The sequence below is a fragment of the Podarcis melisellensis genome (genome assembly GCF_964234715.1).
Source record: "Podarcis melisellensis genome assembly, chromosome: Z".
NCBI classification, from domain to species: domain Eukaryota; kingdom Metazoa; phylum Chordata; class Lepidosauria; order Squamata; family Lacertidae; genus Podarcis; species Podarcis melisellensis.
The window spans coordinates 17,649,722-17,668,461 of record NC_138547.1 but is presented as its reverse complement, the minus strand read 5'-3'; the positions used below and the strand labels follow the sequence as shown (position 1 = coordinate 17,668,461).

The following is an 18,740-nucleotide window of genomic DNA, read 5'->3' as shown; positions in this document are numbered from 1 at the left end:
ACTGGCGTGAGGAGTGGAGGTCAAATCGCCCTCTCCCTTTCCCTGCTGGCACAGGGGACATCTTAGCAGATTGCCTTGCTAGCAAACCGAGACCCATTTCCCCCTCAGAATTGGTTCCAAGTCGGTGGACGGTTTGACAGCTTCCATGTTTGTGTTGGACGTGCCTTTTGCCTCCAGCACTCCAACTGTGACAACAGTTTCCGTCTGAATGTTCCAACCCCCTGAGTGAGACACTACGGTGACCCGACGCCAACATTAATGCAAAACATGCTCGGTGACAAAACAATTTATCATTCCAGGCATTTTTTACGCCCAGGCACAAAAGAATAAAAATGCAGAAGTTCAGAGATACTCACACCAACATATACCTTACCACATGCATTGGTGAAGAGAACCTGTGTACTGCTGCTGCAGTGGTTAGAGTGTCAGATTGGGTCCTGGAAACCAGGGTTCAATTATGCCACTCAGCCATGAAGCTAACTTGGACCAGCCACTACTACTCAGCCTAACCTACCTCACGGGATTTTATTAAAAAAATTTATTAAAGATTATCTTGGTTTACAAAAGCACATGCCATGCCTCTTTTTCAGGTTGTAATGTACAGTCTTTCTTACAAATCAGTTACATTTGTTGTGAGACATTAGTGTTGAGTACTGTATAAGCTTGGGGAAGAAGAGGGGTGGGGTGGTGAGGCTTATATTATTTTGTATAGTGTACGTGCAGAGTTTTGTGTCAGCATCAACTGGGTAGGTTCTCTTATTACATTTCCTTGGTTGTGAGGTTTTGGGGGGCAGGGTGTGGTTGGTTGTCTGTGGTTGGCTGCAGTGGGGTTTGTTTGCGTTTGTGAGGGGGGGGAGGACTTGTTGGGTGAGGTATGCCAGATTCATTTGTATGCTCTCGGTGGATTCTTGTTGTTGTCTTGTTGGGCTGTGTATGTGATAAGGGGGAGCCATACTGGGGTGAAGGAGTCCTATTTGTCCCTGTGTCAGCTTCAGTTTATTGGTTAGCTTTTCTAGTAAGGCTGTTTCCCATACAATTTGGTACCACTGGTCCATGTTCCCTCCTGACAGGTCTCTCCAGTGCTTCTGGCTGCTGAGAGTATGTGGGTTATAAGCTCTGAATAATGTAAGTGGTCATTATGATCTTGGAGATGTTTAGTAGGGCCAGTTCTGGGGTGAGTTCTAATACCTGTTTAGTTATTTTGCACATCTCATATAGGACTGCTGTCCAGAAGTGTTGGATTTTAGGGCATTCCCACCACATGTGGAGGTATGTTCCTTTGGAGGTGCAGCCTTTCCAACGTCTTGGTGAGGTTCCTGGATTTAACAGCCACCCTGGGCGGCTTCCCAAAAAGTATTAAAATAGAGTAGTCCGTTAAACATTAAAAGCTTCCCTAAACAGGGCTGCCTTCAGATGTCTCCTAAAAGTCTGGTAGTTGTTCTTCTCTTTGACATCTGGCTTGCCAGGTTTTTATCTGGAGGTTTTGTGCTGCGTGTTGGAATAGTGGGCGATAGGCCATGGGATTTAGTGGGGATGGGAATGGGGATAGCTTGCCAACTTGTCCCTTCCAGGACCATGTGGATTTGTGCATTGTTGTGGGGATTTTCTTTAGTTTGTTTTGGAGAAATGGATGTGCTGTTGTCCTCACAGGATCGTTGTGGGGATTAAATGATGACTAGGACCTGGGAGACAAGGGTTCAAATCCCCACTCAGTGATGAAGCTCAGTAGGTGACCTTGGGCCAGTCACTGCCTCTCAGTCTAACCTACCTCACAGGGTTGTTGTGGGCATTAAATGAGGGGAAGAACCATGTGTGCCACTTTGAGCTCCTTGGAGAAAAAGGTGGGATATAAATGCAATAAATGAATAAGCAAATAAATAAAATATTCTTACTCTAACCATTACATCACATCATAGTGCTTAAAATGTATGGTGTGAATGTGGCTACTACCAACTCCATGCTTTAAGTCAACAACATGCCTTCATCCAAGGAGAACGGTCCATTTGTTACCCAAGCTTTCTATATCAAGTGCCCATAGTCTTAAACCCACAGGCAAATATACCCCTTTCCATCTCCCCGAAGCCTCATGCTCCCATTTTGATTAATGGTTTTCTAAAGTCATGCAATTTTTTTTTTTTAATGATGCTTTGGGGGCAGGAAATTAAAAACAAAAAGGTTTATCTTACTCCCAGTCCTTTAATCAAGTGCAACACAAGTCAAATTGTGGAGACCACTGATCCAGTTCCAAGCCTGCCTGGGTTTATTTTTGCTGACTCAAGTTTTCTGATATGGTTGCCAGATTTTATTTTTATTTAGAGGAATCTGAGAATATCATGGACAAGCTGAATGTTATGGATGCCCTCTTTAAGAAAAATATTAATCCAGCAACTATTATTTTCAATTTTGACAGATTGTCCTACTGAACACTTTTTGCTCTCCTTTGGAATAAAGGCTGTCACTTCTGGCAGGCCCAATACTTGCCAGCTACCCTCTTGAAAAATGATGACATCAGCCTCCCAAAAGGAATCTAACTGGGGGTGGGGAGAGAGAGAATTAGTTCCCCATGTTACTCTGAATCATGCATTTTAGCTCAAAATAATAAATGGTCCTAAGCAGTCAGAGCTTGTCATAAAATGTGTGTGTGTGTGTGTGTGTTTTAGGTCTGGGCAATATATCAATATATCATCCAAAACCGGTTTGAAGTTCATAGTGTGATATTGGTTTCAGAATTTTTGACCTGGCAATATATCGTGACTCATGATGTGTGTGTGTGTGTGCCCTGATTTGCAGTCCCAAAATGTTGGGGGGCATGCCAGTTTAGTAACCTGAATTCTGTGTGTATGTGATAAGAGGGTCAGAAGAACGTGGCTACTGGGTGAGGCCAAGGGGGTGGCGGGTGCATTTAGTCCAGCCCCCTGTTCTCACAGTGCCCAACCAAATGCCCATTATGGGAAACCTACAAGCAGGATCTGGGCACAAGGGCTACTCTTCCCGCCTCTGGTTCTTAGCAACTGGTATTCAGAGGCATTCTGGCTTCAACAGTGGAGGAGGAACATAATTAGAGCCCTGCTAGATCATGCCAATGGCACATCTAGACCAGCATCCGCTTCTCACAGTGGACAACCTGTCGGAAACTTGCAAGCAGGATCTGAGCAACAGAAACTCTCTCCCCTTGCTATTTTGAGCCAGGAATCGGACATCGGAACAGAAGTTCATTTTATACGTCAACTCCCGAGTATCGTGAAATAAAGCTGCAACAAAGCTCCCTCCAGGAAAGTCCTGTTTCCAATTATTGAGCTGTATTTTACTGTTTTACGTCTTGCCACAAAAATGTCTCATTTTTCAAACACACACACACATATCCCAAGGATAACATATTCTGTTCCATTCTTATTTCAGACATCATGATATATTGGTATGTGACATTTTTGAAAGCCAGCTATCACCCAGCCCTAGTCAAGACTAGGCAAGGCAGGTAGGACTTGTGGTCCACACGTCTGGAGAGAAGTACTCTGGCCAGCCTTGACCTGCGTATACACCATGTTATTTACTTGGCATATAGTCACTTACAGTTACTTGGATCAGCTGCTTTGCCCATCTGGAGTTACTTGCTCATAAGGACATAAAAAGAGCCTGTCTGCTGGATCAAGCCAATGGACCATCGAGTCCAGCATCCTTTTCTTACAGTGGCCAACCAGATGCCCCAGTGAGAAACTCTCAAGCAGAACTAGAGTACATGAGCCCTCTCCCCTCCTGTGGCTTCCAGCAACTTGAATTCAGAAGCATTGTTGCCTTATAGTAGCCATTGAAAGCCTCCTCTTCCATGAATTTATCTCATTCTCTTTTAAAGGTTGGACCTAATGGTCAGGGGTCCCTTTACCCTTTACTTAGGGATGCGGGTGGCGCTGTGGGTTAAACCACAGAGCCTACCTAAGACTTGCCAATCAGAAGGTCGGCGGTTCAAATCCCCGCGATGGGGTGAGCTCCCGTTGCTCGGTCCCTGCTCCAGCCAGCCTAGCAGTTTGAAAGCACTTCAAAGTGCAAGTAGATAAATAGGTACCGCTCCGGCAGGAAGGTAAATGGTGTTTCCGTGTGCTGCTCTGGTTTGCCAAAAGTGGCTTAGTCATGCTAACCACATGACTCGGAAGCTGTATGCCGGCTCCCTCGGCCAATAAAGCGAGATGAGCGCCGCAACCCCAGAGTCGGTCACAACTGGACCCAATGGTCAGGGGTCCCTTTTCCCTTTACTTAGGTTGTGGCCATTCAGTTTTAGGTGAAATTACACTGAGTCTCCAGCTCCATTCTTTCCTTGACATCCTCAGTTTCGTTGATGAAATTTTGGAGGATATGTTAAAAACTGGGAGTATTCTGAATTCTTATTTTATATATGCATGTGCTTCAGTAGGAAGTTGCTGTAAATGCTTCTGAATTCCAGTTGCTGGAAAGAGCAGGAAGATGCTGGAATAGATTGCACTGGCCCAAACTAGCAGACTTATCTTATGTTCTAAGGGACAATTTAGCATTTTCTCCTGAATGAAGAAACAGACTTGTAAGAAATTGCACTCCCCTGATGGAGGCAGTATGCCTCTGAATACCAGTTGCTGGTTTTTTTATGATTCCACAAGGCTCAGATAATATGGTTGAGTGAGGGAAGAGTCTCCATTTTAGCTCTGTTCAGAATGTTCCAAGGAAAACCACTAGCTCCGATGGTCCACAATAGGAATCAAAGCTCCCAGGATCTCAAATGCAATTAATCCAAACACAAACATGCCTGGTAATGTTCAGTGTCACACAAACAGAAGCCATATCCTTTAGGTCAAGAATGAGGGACCTCAACAACTCAGATAAGGAGGCAGGGCATCCCCACCATCCTCTCCTAAAAGCCCTCTGATTGAGATGCAGCTGGATCCAAGCCCTGTCTTCTTGAATGCACTCTGCACACGCTTCCTGACCCTCACCAGACCCTAGCATTGACAGCCAGCAAGGAGTGGCCAGGGAGTCAGAGCACCATGGCCAAGACCTCCTTGGCAGAGTTTGCATTGCCTTTGGCTCCCTTTCTGCACTGCCTTCTTCTATACCTCTTCTCCAGATCTGTTTCCTGGATACCAGAGCACAGTCAAACAAACAGAGTGGAACAGGCTGTCTCTCACCCCTCAAGCAGACACCACCATGAGTCCCAGAATCCCAGCCCAGATAACAAATCTGGGTCAATGTCCTTTTGGATTATATCTTGCTGAGGCAGACTTTCGGCACTCAAGGAGCCAAATCCTACCCAAATACAGATTACCTTAAGAAAGTAGTTGTTAGTTGGCATCTGTTTGTCTCAGGAGACAATTGAAGAGTGCACCATTGGAGGTAAAGTAAAAGTGCTGGAAAGTTACAGCACCTGCTGTGGCTACAGAGACCGATATGGGAGACACATGTTTTGTTGCAGCTGGGGCAGATGTTTGTGCTGATGCAGATGCACCATTGCATTTCTTCTCTCTGCGCTCCTCCCAGCGGCCATTCCTACTCTGGTCTCTGCTATGGATACCTGACCTGACTGTCTGCCTCTTTATAAGGGGGAGGCTTGCTGGCGAATGGATCAGGCAAGTGGCCCATCTATTCCAGAGTCCTGTTCTCACAGTGGCCTCCAGATGCCTCAATGGGAATTCTGCAAGCAGGACCTCAGTGCAACAGCACTCTCCCCACTAGCAGTTCCCAGCAACTGGTATTCAGAGCCATACCACCTCTGTCTATGGAGGCAGAGCTCAGCCATCATGCCTAGTGGTTGCGAATAGCCCTCTCCTCCATGAATTTATTCAATCCTCTTTTAAAGCTATCCAGGTTGGGTGGCCATCATTGCCTTCAATGAGAGTGAGTTCCATAGTTTAACTAGTCGCTACATGAAGAGGGGCTTTCTTTTATCTGTCCTGGATATTCCAACATTCAGCTTCACACGGCATTGAGATCTCAGTCACACTCAGCTCTGTTATCAGCCTGTGAATTCCAAAATCTGTTGATTTAAGTTACCCATTCTTCCATTCTAAAGTTCTCCCCACCTCTACATCAGCTTGCACTATATGGTTTTCTTTTTTAACAGCCATCATGAATTTCATGAACCAGAATTTTAGCAGGAATTTCTCAATATATACACACATCTGCCTGACATAAACATTTTTTTTTTTTTGCAAAACCATTTCCCCTATTATAATGGATGTTCATACAAACATCCATTATAATAGGGGAAATGATTTTGCAATGAATGGGGGAAATGGTTTTCATGCATATATGCAATGTATAAACCCTTTATCCTAGTATACACCAGGGCTGGGTGATATATAGTCCAAAACTGGTTTTTCATGATATCGGTTTCATAATTTTTGACCTGGCAATATATCATTAATCATGATGTGTGTGTGGGCATGCACTATGCAAAAATCACAATGTGGGGAAAACCGTGAAGGTTGAAAACGAGATGTCACCCAGCACTAGGCAAAGGTAAAGGGACCCCTGGCCGTTAGGTCCAGCCGCAGATGACTCTGGGGTTGCGGCGCTCATCTCACTTTACTGGCCGAAGGAGCCAGCGTACAGCTTCCAGAACATGTGGCCAGCATGACTAAGCTGCATCTGACGAACCAGAACAGCGCATGGAAACGCCATTTACCTTCCCGCCGGAGTGGTACCTATTTATCTACTTGCACTTTGACGTGCTTTCAAACTGTTAGGTTGGCAGGAGCAGGGACCGAGCAACAGGAGCTCACCCTGTTGCAGGGATTTGAACCACTGACCTTATTGCTTGGCTGGAAAATGGGATAACAAAATTCAAGAAAGTGTGAATTGCAAAGGATGGCTGTATTTTGGTTTGCATATTGTTTCAGAATATGCAAACTTGGTAGGTTTCTATTTATTTGTTTTGTTTTGTAAAAATTATACAGAGCTTGGTAGTAAAAAAACACAACCTCAAATAAGTTTACAAAAAGATAAAACAATAAGATTATCAGTAATAATAATTAACAGCAATAATTTAAGACTTTTGAAAAATAGCCTAAAAAACAGATCAAAACTTATATACATTTTCTAAGCATCTGGGCAAAGGTAAATGTAAAGGGATCCCTGACATAAGGTCCTGTCGTGACCGACTCTGGGGTTGCAGCACTCATCTCACTTTATTGGGCGAGGGAGCTGGCATACAGCTTCTGGGTCATGTGGCCAGCGTGACTAAGCCGCTTCTGGCAAACCAGAGCAGCGCATGGAAACGTCTTCCCGCCGGAGCGGTACCTATTTATCTACTTGCACTTTGACATGCTTTCGAACTGCTAGGTTGGCAGGAGCAGGGACCGAGCGACGGGAGCTCACCCCATTGCAGGGATTCGAACCGCCAACCTTCTGATCGGCAAGCCCTAGGCTCTGTGGTTTAACCCACAGCACCACCCGCATCCTTTAAGCATGTGGGTAGTCTTGCCCAAACAAAATGTTTTTAGCAGGCATTGCAAATCATACAGGGAAGAGTACAGCATGACATCAATAGGCAGGGAGTTCCAAAGTGTAGGTGCTGCCACACTAAAATACTGAGTTGCTATAAAAGCAGAACTGAATTGAATTTATTTGCCAGCTACCTGGGAGTCATCTGACTCCTCAGAATGTCTTTGGGATGCTGATGCAGACCTTGTGACACTTGGACAATGAAGCTGAGATTGGACAAAGCCACGCAAATCTAACATTGGTAAAATGAAGCAAAATGGAGTTGTTTCTCCCACCTGCCCCAAAGATAGGCACAGAATACAATTCAAAGCAATGGGGAGTTGGATAATGCAGAAAGAGAGCTGTGGAGGCATGTACAGTGGTAATTTGAGCTGATGCAGAGAGACTTGGTCACAGAAGAAGGTCCAGTGTTCATTGCAGCATCAGGTGTTGTACAACTGAACTATGGCTACTCTCCTAAAAATAAAGTAAAATCCTAGTCCCTATGGTTCTGACTTCCTGTGTGCAAAGTAGGTGCTCTACCCACCAAACAACAGCCCTATCTATCCCAGGATCCCCATCCCCAGGCAAGTGTTATGCTGCAAGCCATACAGTGGACTCTATCCAAAGTCACAACAGGCAGAGGGATGCTTTCAATTATTCACCTGATATGTTTCAATCACATCCTGCTCAGAACAAACACTTTGCTGGGAAATCACTAGAATTAACAACACAGCATTGACTGAGGTTTCCATGCCTCGGAATGCCCATCTTTGGAGAGGGAGTCTGTCGCCCCAGACAAGCCCCAGGGCTGCCCCTGTGACATCATCACCTCTCCAGTTTCCCAAGCCTATCTTCACACATGGGGAATGACCCAAGTTAAACAGAAGCAAATTCACACCCACAGTGACTCAGCCGAAGGCATCTTAACATTATATCCCATTTGTCTGGAGGCTGAGTCTGTTTCCATCTTGGTTGATTCTAATCTCTTTCCACAGCTCCTTCAAGAAGGGTCCAGATAACCCAATGATAGTCCTTACTCTTTTTAAGGTTTCATACACTCCAACATTCTTTGGATGAAAATACGGGCACTTCTCACTCACCATTCCCCACCCCCAGCACAGAGAAGAAGGTTGGGTGTCACCACCACTGCACAAACAGGACACAGCACATGCACACTCCACTGTCTTGAGACACCCCCTTAATCTCGATTTTATTTTATTTTATTCTTCAGTGGATTTACAAGCACATACACAAATATGGTCGTACCTTGGAAGTCGAATGGAATCCGTTCCGGAAGTCCATTCGACTTCCAAAACATTCAGAAACCAAAGCACGGCTTCTGATTGGCTGCAGGAAGCTCCTGCAGCCAATCAGAAGCTGCGGAAGCCTCATCGAACATTTGAGTTCCAAAGAATGTTCACAAACCAGAACACTCACTTCCAGGGTTGTGGAGTTTGGGAGCTAAAACATCTCAGTACCAAGGCGTTTGGGATCCAAGGTACGAGTGTATATAAATTTTCAAAAGGGGCATGGATGTAAAGGGTTTGGGGGGCTTTTAAAAAATAAATAAAATATCTAGATTCCTTGTGCTCTGCTCTGCTCCCCCTTTCTTCTCACCCAGGGCAGCCCTGCCCTCTGCCTGCCCCTCAGAGTCAGCATGTCACACAGGGTGGGGCCACAGCCTCTCCCCGCCCATTCTCCAGCAGTCACTATGAGCTCCCCATGGAGCAGCAGCCATGGAGAGACCATGCAGAGGCAGCGGGAAGTTCCCTTAGCACCTCTTGGGACAAGTGCCAGCTCCTCCTCCTCCCCAAGCTCAGCAGTAGCCAGAAGCAACTGTAGTCCCTGGTGCACAATTTGTGGGGGGGGGGGGGCAACCCAGGCACCCCACACATCCAAAAATCCCCATCCCACCTTGGCTGCCACAAGGGTCTCTGGCCTCGCTGCCACTTCCCCAGCCGCCTTGTTGAATGGACGCCCAGCCAATGTTGGGGGGATTCACTCCCCATGGGCCTTATTGGCTAGCGGCTAACCCATCCCTTCAAATTCTTGAATGCTTCTGGGATTTTCCATGGGAGAATTTAAGACACCTCTTTGTGAAACACAAAAAGAGCCTGGTTCCTGGATCATTGGTCCAGCATCCTGTTCTCAAAGCGGCAAGTGTGCCGCCTTGCCCCCGCAATTGAAGGGGCTGGTGCCACGCGATGTGCATGAGTGACGTCAGCACACCATGTGACATGATGACATCATGCGCGCAGATCGCATGATGTGCTGACGTGTCGCGCATATGCCACAGGGCAGGCGTGAGTGACACAAGTATGCCACATGGACTGCTTGGTTAATGTAAGCATGTAATGCGGCATGTTTTCACTCCCCTGCAGATTTTGGGGAGATGTGGCCCCCTGCCTTAAATTGGGGGGGACCCCAGGCCCACCCTAGATGGTGCCTATGCACAGGGGCCAACCAGATGCCCTGATGGGAAGCTCTTGCATGCAGGACACTCCACTTGGAAGTTTTTCTTCAGAATATCATTTGCAATTGAGAAGCTGCATTAAAAAAAAACCATTTAGCCTGCAGCCTCTGGTTGCAGATTATGTGCTTTTGCCTAACAAAGTCATGGCAAAGAGCTAAGGATGAGAAAAGCATCTTGTACTACATATGAAAATATTTCCAACAACTGCTGTCTGCAGAAAGCCTAAAAGCTGTGTGGGCGGGATTCTCCCAACACAAAGCTCTATTCGGTAGTCGCTGAGGGTTTTAACTTTGTAAGTTGGCACCCTACAGGACCAGGACCGCAAGCCTGTAATATTAGGTCACTCCCCAGAGCCCCCCCTTCCCCCGCCCATGCAAGCCTACTCAGAGCCTTTCATCTGTCACATCTGGACGCCTGGCACACAGTGGGGGTAAAGCTGAAGGAAATGGGAATCACATTTCTTTCCCTTCAGTTTCGTTTATTTTACAAGACAGCTTGGATTTGGGGTGGGTGACCAAGGCCACATTTCACATCAAATGCCACTTTAAACATTCATGGCTTCTTCTCCTGAAGCATCCTGGGAGCTGTAGTTTGTTCGGGGTGGTGAGAGGTGGTAGGAGAACCCTGCTTCTTCTCCCAGAACTACATTTCCCAGAGTTCCCCGTAAAGAGGGATTGACTGTTAAACCACTCTGGGAATTGTAGCTCTGGGAAGGGGAACTGGGGGCCTCCATAGCTCAATGGCAGAGCACCTGCTTTGCACAAAGAAGGTCCCGGGTCCCTGGTGGCATTTCCAGATAGGTTCAGAAATGCTCAGGGAAGTAGCGGGTGGGGGAGCTGCTGGCTGATCATGCCACCCTCCCTGAGCTAGCCCTGCACCACTTTAGGAGGCTGGGATCTAGAGCTGCTCGGGGCAGGCAGTGTGAGAAGGATACTATGTGCCCTTCAATCCCAGCCTCACCCTCATGCCACCCTCCCCAGATCCCAGACTCGAAAAGTGGCTCATGGGTTGGTGTTGCTCTAGCAGCATCAGCAGCAAGGGCTGGGCTAGCATGCAGCAGGCTCTGTTTGCCCTCTGCACCTTCCTGTACATGTGTACCACCCAGGGGCTATGAAAACATGCTCTGCCCCTGCCTGAAGCCCTGCAGAGCTGCTGCCAGCTAGCATAGATGGTACTGAGGTAGCTGGACCAGTGGCAGAAAACGGATCCCTGTGTTCCTGTGTTCCTAGTGCAGTTATGAAACTCACTGGATGGTTCTTGACAAGTCACTCTTAGGGACACCACTGGATTCCTTTCCAAAAAGTGTTAGCAAACAGGGTCTGTCCTGCCAAAAATTCTGGCATGGATTGTAGAATCTAAGAGAGATGCTGCAGCCCATGCCAGGGCTCCACAGCAGAATACCCATAAGGGTCTCCAGAATTCTCTAGAGTCCAGAGGCTTTCCAGTAAGGCAAAATGATAAATGAGGTCATAGAAACATGGAATTGTAGATTTGGGAGGGGTCCCCAAGGATCATCTAGCCCAATCCCCTGCAATGAAGGATTCACAGCTAAAGAACCCCTGGCAGATGGCTACCCAACCTCTGTTTAAAAACCTCCAACAAAGGATAAACTTTCTTGTTTGTTCCACTGTTGAATAAAGCTGGGCAATATCTGGTTTTCAACATCATGCCATTTCACTAGCTATACATTGTGATGTACAGATATATCATGATGTTTGAAATAAGGATGGAGCTATGTAGAGGCTGGCTTCACACTTTTTCCTGCATTGTGATTTTTGCATAGTGTGCGCACGCACGCACACACACACACACATCCTGATTCATGATATATTGCCAGGTCAAAAATTATGAAACTGATATCATGACATTGGACTTCAAAACAGTTTTGGACAATATATCGCCCAGCCACACTGTCAAACAACTCATAAAGCAGCCTTCCTAACCTGCTGCCATCTAATTACGGCTAGAGTATAACTCCCAGCAGCCCCCACAGAAGCTGCCAGCAGGCTCAGCAGCCTACATGTCCAATGAGCAGGGATGATGGAGTGCAACAACTTCTGAACATAGGACCACAGGAAGCTGCCTTATCCTGAGTCAGACTATTAGTCTCTCTAGCTCAGGACCATCTGCACTAACTGGTTTCAGGTGGGGAACATTCCGAGTCCTACCTGGAGTTTCCAGCAGGAATTGAACCTGGGGACTCCTGGAAGCAAAGCAAAGCAGATGCTCTACTCTGGAGCTACCGCCCTTTCTCTACAATAGAGCAATATTCTAATCCTCATTGTTTTGGATTATAAATAGGAGCCTGTCTTATACCAAGTGTCAGATCTGTTGGTCCATCTCCTTCAGTGTTATCTACACTGACTGGCAGCAGCTTCCCAGGGTATCTATGATGAGGCATTCCCTAGCCCTACCTCGAGATGCGGGTGTAGATTGAACCCAGGACCTTCTGCATGCAAAGCAGAGCCCTAGTTTGAGGGTCAGCCCTATGTAAAGAGCTTGTTTTATACACTACCAACAACCTTCCAGCACTACTGCCTGCAGAAACGAGAGGAACTGGCATTCAGAGGCATACTGCCCCAGTACCAGAGATCCAACATGGAGCATCATAGTTAGTAGCCACTGATAGCGTTGTCCTCCATGAATGTATCTATTCTAAGAAACTGATAAGAAACCACTAAGGGAGCGTAGCCTTTGTGAGCCTGTGTCCTGCTTGGGTCCCGTTTGTGGATTTTGCATTAAGGGCATCTGACAGGCACTGTGATAATAGGATGCTGAACTAGATGGGGAATCAGCAGCAGCAGGATCTTATTATGTTCTTATGACTTGCAATAAACCTTGCTGTAACTGAATACAAAGCAAACCATTGGAAGGGATCCCCAAGGGTTATGGACTCCAACCCACTATAATACAGGTGTCTCTGCTCATCACTCCCTCCTGTTATTTCCTAAGGCAGCAGAGACTTTCCTCTTTCTTCTCTACAAGTCTCCAGACCCATCTCCGGCACTTTGTAAATACTGTACATACATAAGAAGCAGTAGGAAGCCCAGAACAAATGTTTATGGCAAATATTTCACTTCATGGCATTTTCCAATCTCAAAACTAACAGTCCATCTTGTTTCTTTGAAAAACAAAATGTAATACTGTTCCAAAGCTATCCTTATTGGAACAGTCTGGCTGATCTGGTTTCTATCCAGGTGTAACAGTAAGAAAACATCTCTTCCACGACCCACTAGTCAAAGGCAACACAGATCATGGAACATTTTTGGGCTTCTTTCATGAAACCCTGATCTGGGACTGGAGTAACATGATTTCCTGCGTTGGTCTCACTGACCCGCTCTGAGTTTTAGACGCAAGAATTTGTTTCCATAAAGTTCACTTAAGGCACATTAGGGGGCGTCTGTTTTCTAAGTTCATTTGAGTTTGCAAAGTTCCTGCCTTTGATCCCCAGATTGTTCCTCAGGAGCGAGGCGGGGGGCGGGAGTTTGCAGCTGGACACAGTTACGCTACGGAGAGATAATCCCAAGCAACAGACCTTTGCAAACTGTATAGAACATCTTCCGCAAGAAACCTTTCTCCCTCCCTAGAAACGGGTAAGAAACACTTTGCATTTCTGAAGTTTTCTCCTTTTGCCCGTCCCAGCCCTTGATAAACGGCATTCAAAGGATTGAGGCTGCTAAAATTATTTATGATAGTGCAAAAACAGTGCAAAACCTAGATTTGCTCCTGCATCTCTTTCAGTTGCTACTGCATATATATACTGTATGTATGTGTGTCTGTGTGTGTGAGAGAGAGAGAGTGTGAGAGAGAATATATGTGCATATATATATATATATATATATATATATATATATATATATGGCAATTCCAAATCTAAGCACTGCCTCAAACCTTTCCCTCTAGGAATCATGTATGAACACGATGGGGAAAAAATAATTGCGTGACCCGAGGGCAAAAACTCTTTAAAAATAAAAAGAAGTAAAATAAACAATCTGCATCTATAGCAAAAACAACTGAGTTGTTGGTCCCACTTACCTGCGTGGCTCTGGGCTACTGAATAGAGAAGACACATTACTAGACTCCAAGGGTGAATGGACCTCATCACCCAAGTCCTCCTTTTCCATCTTGTGTGAGTATCCATCGTCCACCGAGACAAAACAGGGATAATTATTATTTTGCTTGTGCAAAAGACGCAGCCTCAAGCCTGGTGGAATATTCTTTCTTTCTTTTAATATATATCCCTCCCCACCCCCCAAAGGAATGTTCTCTTTACGAAGCCATGAGTTTGGATGCTTGGGATGGAAGAGGAGGAGACTGGACGTCTCCTTCCAGCTGCTCTGCCTCTTCTCCAAAAAGTCTGCAAAAAGTTTGCTTGGTCGCTGCTTTGCCTTTCCTTTCTTTCCTTAAGGGAGCCCACTGCTGTCCTCTTCCACCTCTGCCAGTGGCCCTCTGCTTGATCTGCCTTCCGGGGATGACTTTCTACACCGTGATGTTCCCCTTTCCCTTCTCTGATCTGGGAGTGAAACTTTTTTCTTTCCTCCTTCTCTTCTTTCTCCTCTTAGAGCAGATGAGGATAGGATGTCAATCCAGAAGTGCCTCGGCCAATCAGGATCTCGGAAGAGCCCTAATCCCCGCCTCTTCTTCCCTTCTCCGCAGATGGGAGGGGGAGGCGAGGGAAGGAGTTTGCAAAGAAAATTTTGTGTGTGTGGCAAAGAGAGAGGCCTGTCTTCCCCACCCTTTCAAGCTCCCCCTCCAACTAGGGCGTGAGAACAGGCAGGCAGAGGAGACCCCAGCGGGAAGTTTAAATCCAGTCGCGGGAGAATTGATGCATTAAAAGTGATGCATTTGAAAATAAAAAAATCGTGCATTTAAAAAATGATGCATTCAAATAAAATAACAGAGCAAAATGAACAAACATGGGGGTAAAAGAGACAGAGATTTCATCTGTTTAGCTGAGTGCTGTTTGCACTGGCTGGCAGCAGTTGACCATGATGGCAGGGAAGGCTGTTTCCCAGCCAGCAATGTAGAAATCTACCAAATCTGACTTTCTCCATAGGAACCTACCAAGCCCTGTGATCATCATGCCTTCTCCATGAGCGGTACAGAGGGTGGCAACATGAGAACAGGCCTGTTATGCAGTGGTTCCCTGTTTGTGGAATGCTCACCCCTGGGACATTCACCTGGCACCTTCATTATACACCTTTAGACACCAGGCTAAAATGTTCCGCTTCAACCAAGCCTTTGGCTCAGTAACATCCTTTGCAGTGGTGCCTCGGTTTTCAAACATAATCCATTCCAGAAGATGGTTCGACTTACGAAACGTTCAAAAACTGAAGCAGTTACTTCCGGACGCATTTACTTACAGAAAACTCAATAAGGAAGCCGAAAAGCATTCGAAAACCGATGCAGTTACTTCCAGGGTTTTGGCGTTCGAAAACCAGAATGTTCAACTTCCGAGACGTTCAAAAACCAAGGTACCACTGTATTCTGTTTAATGTGTTTGTGGGAGAGGGTGAGGGTGGTTATTGTTTTGTTTTAGTTTTTTATTACGTATTTTGTGGTTTTTCTTCTATTTTTATGTTGTTAACTGCCCTGATATCTACAGGTGAAGGGTGGTATACAAATTTAATAAATAATAATAACTTAATAGTTAAGAAGATCCTACTGGATCAGGCCAATCTCCCATCTAGTCCAACATCCTGTTCTTACAGTGGCTGAACAGATACCCAAAAAAGAAGGCCATAAGCAGGATATAAGTGTTAGCAGATCTTGCAGCCTGCTCTTTTCTTTTATTTTTTTCTCACCACCTGCTTCTCTTCACTTCACTTGAAATCCACTCCTCTTCTTTTTTGCTTTCTTGTTGGAGAAGGGCAGCTTAGATGAAAAGGCTTTTGGAAGGGAAAATTCAGGGAAACTTTGTTTGGAGTTCTAAATCAATGTCTGGGCCCAAAACCTGATAGGAGAGCTTGCACCTTGGAGAATTAGATCACTTATGGTTTCTGGAGTTCGAAGGTTTTATTCATGCAGGAACTGTTTATAGGATGAGTGGAGATGAGATAGAGAAACAGCAGACATTTTGCCTCAACAAGTGGAGAGAATTTTTTTTTAATAGCTCAGCTTTTGGGGGTGGAGTTAACTTAAACAGAGAGCTACAAACTAATGCTGGCTAGATTGCTACACAAGCAATGCCCGCTGGTGGTTTAAAGTAAAACTTGCATTAACTACAAATTCAACAGAATGAAATGTATTAGCTTTTCTCCAGCACTGAATGCAACAGAAACATTCTCCTCTGCTTTGATTTCTAGCAGCTGGTATACAGAAACATACTTCCCCCAACAGCTGAGATGGAAAATACAAAGAGTCTGCTGGATCAAGCCAATGGCCCATCTAGTCCAGCAGCCTGTTCTCAGAGTGGCCAACCAGATGCCCCGATAGGAAGAAGCTCACAAGCAGGAACCAATCACAAGAGCACTCTCTCCCGCTGTTGTTTCCAGCAACTGGTATTCAGAAGCATCGCTGCCTCCAACCATGTGGGTGGAGCATAGCCATTGTCACTAGTAACCATCAATAGCCTTCTGTTCCTTCATGAATTTGTCAAATAATCTCTTAAAGCCATCCTAGTTGGTGACCATCAGTGCCTCCTGTGGGAGCAAGGAGTCAGCTAGACTGGTAAAGGAAAAGCAATTTATATGCGTTGTATACGCAATATAACATTGAGCCACCAGATGGTGATGTGGAATCCCATTTTTCTCTACCTGTTTTCCCTGTTTAAATTCACAACTCTTTAAACTGAAACGTTGGATGTGTCTAGATCCAGCCCAAGTGCCAAAGTTTAACTGCGCTATGTGAAGAAGTCCTTTCGTTTACCTGTCCTTAAGCTTCCAACATTCAGTTTCATTGGATGCCCACACAAAGTCCTAATGTTATGAGAGAGGGAGATCTTTTCTCTATCCAGTGTCTCCATTTCATTCACTTCTATCGTGTCTCCTCTTATTCACCTTTGTTTTTGTTTTTTTGTAGAGTACAAAGCTTCAGAAAAAAAGATGAGAGAGACTTATTGCATATGTTTATTATATGAGAATAAGAAGATCTGCAGCCCATTCAGCCAAGTATGAACGTGAAATGTACATGAACATATGCATGGATTTTCATGTGTACTTTCAAAAAAAAAATGCAAGTGTTGTTGGAAATGTGGAGAACCAAAGTTAAGATTTTAAATACGAGAAGTTGAAATGCACACATCCCTGTATCCCTAAGGGAAGTATCTCCAGCACAGTTTCGATGGAGACTCTATCAAGGTATCCACAAAATCTCTCTTTGCAGTAGCTGGTGCTTTGCCATTAAACTGAAAAGGTCACGATTCCAGACAATGAGCTATTTGTGCCGACCAAAATGAGGGGCGGGGGAGTTGCCCCACATCTGGAGACCAAAAAAAAAAAAAAAAAAGGAGAGAGAGATGAAGAATGACAAATATCAAGTGAATCACAAAGTTGGTCAGGACCTGCATGCTGTCATTTTAGAGGCCACGAATGCAGCCTAGCCAACTCCCCTCTTGATTTCTCCAGTGTGTCAAACGTATGGTTTTGTTGTGGTAAAAGCTGGAATCTTCCCCACTGGAGAGGATCACTTGAGCCTGAAGGGTCACTGACCTCCTTAGGAGCGTCCCAGTTACATAGAAATGTGCAAACCCACACCCTCATTTGCACGCCCTCTGACATTTCAGAGACAAAGATAGTTGCTAGTGGGGACAGCCTTTATTCTTTTTTGTTTTTAAAAAAGATTTTGTTGGAGCAAATCAAACAAATCAATAAAATAAAAACAACCAAAGTGGAATAGGATGTTAGTGTATTTTGCTTATTTCTTGACAAACCATCATCCAGAATTTGCGCATACCTGAAATCTGTTTGTTGTGCCGGAGAGATGTCTGAGTGCCAAAAGAAAAAGGTTCATCTCTCTCTCTGCTGATACTTTGCAACAACCCTACACAGGTTTCTGAAGTTGTTACGTTAGTCAACTGTTTTCAACCACAGTGTTCATTCTTAATAATCCATCTGGTGGTGGTAGCTAGAGCTAGGGACACCCTCCTGTCCCTAAATCTGTGGCCAGCCTTGGGGAACACCCTACCCACATCTGGCCTAGGTCTGAATCAATTTGGGGACGGTGCTAAAAATTAATGGGAGGTTTTCAAACCCTAATTAAACACATATCAAGAGGGCTTGGAGGACTTATTCCTGCTTAGAGCAAGAGGGTTCAAGTCCTGCTGAGGTCTGCTTTGGAAGCACCTTTGCTGCTTGCAGAAGAACATCACCCAACTACATCACCTAGAATTCAAGTCTCCAGGGCCTGATGAGCTGCAACCAAGGATTCTAATATAGCTTGTGGACGTAATCTTAGAATTCTTGGAAAACTGGTGAGGTCCCGGCAGACTGGAGGCAGGCAAATGTCCCCATCTTCTAAAAAGGGGGAAGGGGAAAGACTCAGGTGACTACAGACTGGTCAGCAGGAAAGTATGGGAGATTACAGTCAAGCATAACTATGCACAACTGCTAGTTAGTACATGAAGGGATTAAGGCCACAGAGCTGTATTTCTAGATAGACTCAGGGTAGGACCTGAACCAATGGCTTCAAGTTACAAGAAAGTGGGTTTCAACTAAACATGGGGAAGAACTTTCAGGTGGGAAAAGCTGTTTGGCAGTGGAATAAACTCCGAGAAGAGCTGGTGGACACTCCTTCCTTGGATGTTTCAAGCAGAGGTTGGATGGCCATCTGTCATGGGTGCACTAGTTAAGGTTCCTGCATAGCAGGAGGTTGGAGTAGATGA

The 18,740-nt window shown here is 45.4% G+C and overlaps 1 protein-coding gene and 1 long non-coding RNA gene across 7 annotated transcripts in view; one reads left to right on the top strand and one right to left on the bottom strand.

The window, feature by feature from the left end:
- Positions 1-14,660, bottom strand: part of COL5A1 (collagen type V alpha 1 chain) — a 174,478-nt gene extending 159,818 nt beyond the window's left edge. For 2 of the 4 annotated variants that reach the window (XM_081897750.1, XM_081897752.1), the window contains exon 1: positions 13,955-14,660. In XM_081897750.1, the coding sequence (XP_081753876.1) occupies positions 13,955-14,060 (106 nt within the window). In that variant the 5' untranslated portion in view covers positions 14,061-14,660. The remainder of the gene's footprint in view (positions 1-13,954) is intronic. The other 2 variants (XM_081897753.1, XM_081897751.1) reach the window with 2 other exon arrangements.
- LOC309362319 lies at positions 13,238-17,757 on the top strand. 3 transcript variants are annotated; one of them, XR_014164899.1, is made up of 3 exons: positions 13,238-13,512; positions 13,823-14,048; positions 16,228-16,929. It is a non-coding gene; the product is annotated as an uncharacterized lncRNA (long non-coding RNA). The 3 variants fall into 3 exon arrangements; XR_014164900.1 differs by having other exon boundaries at positions 13,239-13,512; positions 16,225-16,929; XR_014164898.1 differs by lacking the exon at positions 13,823-14,048 and adding an exon at positions 16,940-17,757 and having other exon boundaries at positions 13,312-13,512; positions 16,225-16,588.
- The last annotated feature ends 983 nt before the right edge of the window (positions 17,758-18,740 follow it).